The 5,608-nt window shown below is 44.5% G+C and overlaps 1 protein-coding gene across 1 annotated transcript; it reads right to left on the bottom strand.

Moving 5' to 3' along the window:
• Nucleotides 1-212: 212 nt before the first annotated feature.
• LOC102704152 lies at nt 213-2,710 on the bottom strand. The gene has a single exon (XM_040525468.1). It carries the CDS (start codon nt 2,608-2,610, stop codon nt 574-576), a length of 2,037 nt encoding a protein of 678 aa, XP_040381402.1. The 5' UTR covers nt 2,611-2,710; the 3' UTR covers nt 213-573.
• Between the last annotated feature and the right edge of the window lie 2,898 nt (nt 2,711-5,608).

The raw sequence follows: 5,608 nt of genomic DNA, 5'->3' as shown, positions 1-5,608 counted from the left end.
AGAGCCGTTAAGCCCACAAGTTAATGGAATATTTCTCAAATAAAATTGCATACATTTAACAGGCTGAGGCAGTGGAGCGTTATTGCTACAAAGGAACTCAACTTTTAAAACCCTGTTGGCATACAACTAGCTTTGCAAATTTAAACCATACTTAAAATTTCTAAGAGAATCAGCTTAACATCTTATGAATGTACTATTTTAGAATAATTGAAATCTTGAAACTATGCATGAGTAATTGAGCATAGCATCCACATAGGTTAGCCATCCAGCAAATATGATAGGAACAAAGCTAATGAAGAATAGAAAGCATATTTGCATCTCTCCAAAATCTAGTCAACAGTATTTACCAAGGGTATTGGGCACATGAAACTTACAAAACTAGTGGAAGCAGTACTTCCTAAAGAAATCCAGTATATCTCATACAGGTTAATTGATCTGTTTGAAAGAAGTTGAGCCTGTTCCATGCATCCTGTGAAATCTCAACGTATTATGTAAGGATGCAACTTTCCTGAATCCTGACTACGATAATATCAAGCTGAAACAATCAAACAGCATCCTTGAACTGAAGTGCAGTCAGAACTGTTTCCTTTTGCTCCTGAACAATTTATCCCTCTTTGAGTAAACATAAAAGAAACTGAAAACAAAAATTCCAGACATGGAAACTGACAACCAGGGAAATGGTGGATCTTTGAAGCAAACCAGAGAAGCCTCCAGCTCCTGAGATGCCTGATACACCAAAGTGTGGATGGCATACAGATCATGATCTGAAGATCTCAGAAAGTACATAGCTTTCTTGTAGTCCAGGCGGGACATGGCTGAGACCACCTTCTCCAACTTATAAGAGAGCAGATTCCATCTTTGAATGAATTCAACATGCCTTTTCCTCCTAAGGAGTATACTCTCCCCGCCATGGGCAGCCAATGACTCCAAAACATCAATAGCACTTGTGATTGTGTAGTTCAAAGTTGTAAGAAGAACATTCCTACGAGCTGCGTCTTTCTGCACAAAAGAAAGCGATTTGGTCTCTGAAAATGGCCCAAATGGTGTATGTCCAGTGCTCCAAGTGTAATCAACGACAGTAGCATTGTGTTCAGGGCTCCATGACTGGTGTGTCGGTGACACACCCCACATGCTCTGCAGAACTGAAGCGATGATCGGCCGGTCAAGATTCCTAGTCATTGTAATCACATGTCGACCGTTACAGCTGTAGTCACTGACCGTCTGTGAGCTCCTTGTCCTCACAGCAATCACCATATCACGAAAAGCCACCGCCTGGTGGTACCTATCTAGCAGTAGAAGCTTATCATATTCCAAGTCAAACACAAACACTGGCACAACCTTGTCATAGTCATCATTTTGTTGAACACCAGCCACTCTGTGCAACTCATCCAATGAGTCAGACAGCACCTGCCTCATCCGTTTCGAGTCCAAATATTCACTTACTATCAGTGTGTAGTTATCAAACAAGAACCTCGACGTAAACGAGGTTGTCGACCGCGCAACTGCAAACGAGCAAATTGGGCAGTCAGAATACCTGATCCTGTGCAAATCAAACTTCAAGCTCTGCCCATCGTATGGCAGATCCCCATCACGAATGGACTGTTCAATTGAACTCCAATCAAGCCCCGCCGGATCCCTCTCGTGTCCATGGATGTGGAAGAACTGAACTAGCAACGAGCTCTCATAATGCACGGGGATTCTGAGCGAAGGCACTAGCAAAGACTTGTAGGCACTGAGAACCAGCGAGGCAAGATCGGCAACAAGCGCCTTCTCTGACTTGGGCCGGCCGTGGAGTGCAGCGAGAGGGTGGAACTCGCCACGGGGGAGCACACCTTCGCCGGAGAGCGCAGGCCCGTAGTCCACCGGCCCTGCACCGAGGTCGATCCAAATGTAGCGCTCCTTGCCAGCCCAGACAGGGGCGAGGCAGCGGGAGAAGCCAGGAGAATGGGAATCGGCCGACGACGAGGCCGCGGTGTAGGCGTACGGGCGCGGCTGCGGCCCAAGGTTGAGCAGGTAGATGTAGAAGGACGGGGCGGAGCCGGAGTCGACGAGCGCGCGGTAGTCCTCGGCAACGAGGTCGTCGACAACGGAGTAGGGAACGGAGGAGAGGGCGGTGGTGTGGAAGGGCGCCGGGGAGGAGTCGAGGTGCGCGCGCACGGCGGCTCCGGCTCGCGACGCGAGCTGGGACGACGCGGAGGGGGCGGCAACGTCGAGGTGGATCTTGTGGGAGAGCGCGAGGCGGTGGGGGCGGCGGCTGGAGAGGAACTGCGAGGAGGAGACAGCGGAGCTGACGAAGGATTCGAGAAGGCGGCCCGCGGAGGGCGGGAACGACGCGCCGGCGAGGCGGACGGTGACGGGGACCTGTGCGGAGAGGGAGAGGAGGCGGGAGGGGAGGCGAGGGGACGGCGCCGAGAGCTGGCGGAGGAGCGCGGCGGGGAGGGCGCCGAAGGTGTCGTTCCCCGCGGAGGGGTCGCGGGCGGCCGCGGTTGCCAGGAAGGAGTCGAGGCCGGCGAACGCCGCGGTCGCCGTGGCGGCGGGCGTGAGCGAGGAGACGGCGAGCAGGAGGAGTAAGGGGAGGGGTTGGTGGAGGAAGGGCGGAGGTCGAGCCATGGCTGGTGGCCGGCGAGCGAGCGGCGGCTGCTGGGTTCAGTCGAGTCGAGGACTTTAGATCGATCTGTGAGAGATGGGGGAAGGAAACGGGGGCGACGACGATCTGCGCTGAGATGGGGGATCTTCTGTTGCACGGAACGGTGAACGCGTGTATGTGCTCACTCCACCGTTCAATGGTGAAGAGGACATGTGGCTCTTCTGGTAATATGGTTTGTATTGTGTATTCGATTTTAAACGATTAGGACACAATATATATTATAATACGTCCGTATTTTTCTTTTTTTTATTTATTTAAACTTGATTTTATAAAATATTTTTACTATGTTTTTTTCATGTCCAACAAGCTCACCCATGCCATGATTAATTACCGTTTGTCAGCATGTTAATTTCTCTCGTTCACACCTGCCCTCATACCACACCCTCTTTATGCCACACCCTCTTTATGTTGTGTCGTCCACTCTATCTCCCTGGCCAGGCCCAGTGATCCATCAATGAGAACAGACGACATTAATGAAACATAGGGAACCAATACAGATGGAGACTCATGAACAAACTCGCTGAACCAAAAGCTCACTAATTAATACGAGAGTTCAATAAAAAATGAACGAAGACAAAAGTACATGAGGCAGCCATGGCACTGAGAGGCGCGTTGACGCTATAAGAGCAAGTATAATAGCAGGCTATAAGCTGGCTATATGCTTATGTGGAGGAGAGAGGGGATAGAGAAAGTGTAAGCAGGCTGTTAGCCTGTAGCCAGCTTAGGTACAGGAACCAAGAAACTCTGTGAGAGTGATATGTGGGTCATGCATTAATGATGAAGAGCTAATTAGTATATAGGTGGGCTAAGAGAAGACTATAAAAAGTCTTATAGACAACTTGTTGGCTACATTATTAGCCTTACTCTAAGTACTTCTGAGTGCACCATCGTACTTCTAACTCTGACACAAACCCATTTTCACCGCTTTAAACTGAAGTTGTTGCCATGTCTTGTTGCCAAAAACTGACGAAGTCCCAGACGCAAGGTAGTTTTCTTCTGGACAAAGAACTCGATGCCACATTCTAGCCCACATCAGCGCGTGCGCTCCTAGTGGGCCCCCAGCCGCCACCGCCGCCCAACCCCTTGGCTTTGGCCAAGCTGGCCTCATCCTCCCTCAGCGGCACCCATTGTGAGTAAGAGAGAGATGCACAGAAAAGAGCAAAAGAGACCAGGAAAGAATGACAGAAATGATGGGGATAATGAGATAAGAAAGAAATAGAGGAAAAAAGTGAGAAATTAAAGATAGTGAGGCCCGCGTTGACCGCACTCTTCTCTCTCCCCAGTCAACCTTCATAGGCCTCACATATCAGCATTGTATTCCCTAGAATATTCTTTTCGGGTGAAACATTTTTCTAGTAGCAATGAAACATTGAGATCAATATTTTATCATTGAAAAATAAATGTTTCATAACCTCAAGCAAAAATGTTATTTTAGTGGTTGAAACATTTTTAAGTGAACAATGGAACATTTATTTTATATGTGATGAAACACCACCATATTTGTTTTGCAAACAGTAGGATAGCTGATTTGTAGTTGGACCCAAATCTTTGTTGCGTGTCAGATTCTTATGTAGGCTCTATTTCTTACTAATATGAACAATTATTAATTTCTAAAAGAACTATAACAACATACATACTAGTCATGATTGTCTAGTTATAAAAATATGCAATGCTTTTTTTTAACCTAAACTCTGGATTGGTGTCAACTTTTATCCATCTAAAAATAATAATGCTACTAATTAATATGCAGTACCCTTTCTCCTTTGTTTTGAAATTTTGGTTATCTTTTTTGTTGCTTCAATTCTGATACTGAAAGATGTGTATGTAACTTCTTCTCTTATTATGCTCCTACCGTCTCTCATATAGATCAAAATGATTTTGCTATGACAAGCTTCTCCTCCTTAAGCCGGGGCACCTGCTCCTCCTAGAGCTAGAGCCCTGCTCCACTTGAGGCTTGTTGGTCTTGCCCTCTTCTTGCTTAGGTTTTCTCTCTTTAACTCTTCTTTGGTTGTAACCGAGTTCTACAGTTGTGCTGTATGGCTTGATTTAGAAAAGCTTACTAGTGAGAGTTTGGTTATGGTGAATTTGAGGTTTTTTACTGTGCACGGTGTTTTCTAGGTGACTCATCTACAATTAAACCTGTTGGGACACTAGAGCTTGACATCTCACATTCGCATGCTCGCGAGAAAATTTTGAAGAATTTTACTGATTTCTAGAAAATGGAAATTTTGGTAAAAATGGAGATATTTGATACTTTTTTCAGTCCCTTATATTGTGAAAATCATGAGATAACTCTAAGTTTAGGGACTGATTTGTAATTGCTCAAAAACTCAAAGTTTTCTAGAAAATGGATATTCATGGAAATTTGTAGATATGGCTTGTGCTACTAATTTTTTGCCCCTATATGGTCTAGTTGCAAAATATATGGTACGAATAACTCACAAGATTTCTATGATATCTAAAGGGTAAATTATGTAACCATGCTAAATTAATTTGGTGTTACAAGAACACACCACATTTTTAATTAGCTGCTCTACCTTACATAGTTATTTATGATGATGTATACTTGAAATATGAAAAAAAATGTAATATACATATGTGAAGGAAATAAATTGTTTATTTGTCTTATTATATTTTTCTATTGTGATGATATGCATACAAGTCGGTCTTCTAACAGAAAAACCAAACCGCAATGTGGCAATAAAAAAATAAAAAAAACAGGTCGTTACATTACATGTTGAACCTTTTATTTTTTTAATTTTAAAACTAAACCACTCTATCTATTATTTCCATGACGTAACATTTTGGCTATTGTCACCCATATCTAGTATGACCAAACTACATTGCCACGTCATGAGGGGTAGGCATGCATGGCCAAAAGTTTAGATATGGAATTAAAATTTAGTTTTAAAATTTAAAAATAAAATGGATCAGAAACCACAAAAATCCTCATATATCTAG

The sequence above is a fragment of the Oryza brachyantha genome, chromosome 6, assembly GCF_000231095.2.
Source record: "Oryza brachyantha chromosome 6, ObraRS2, whole genome shotgun sequence".
NCBI lineage: Eukaryota > Viridiplantae > Streptophyta > Magnoliopsida > Poales > Poaceae > Oryza > Oryza brachyantha.
This window is presented reverse-complemented; position numbering and strand designations above follow the sequence as displayed.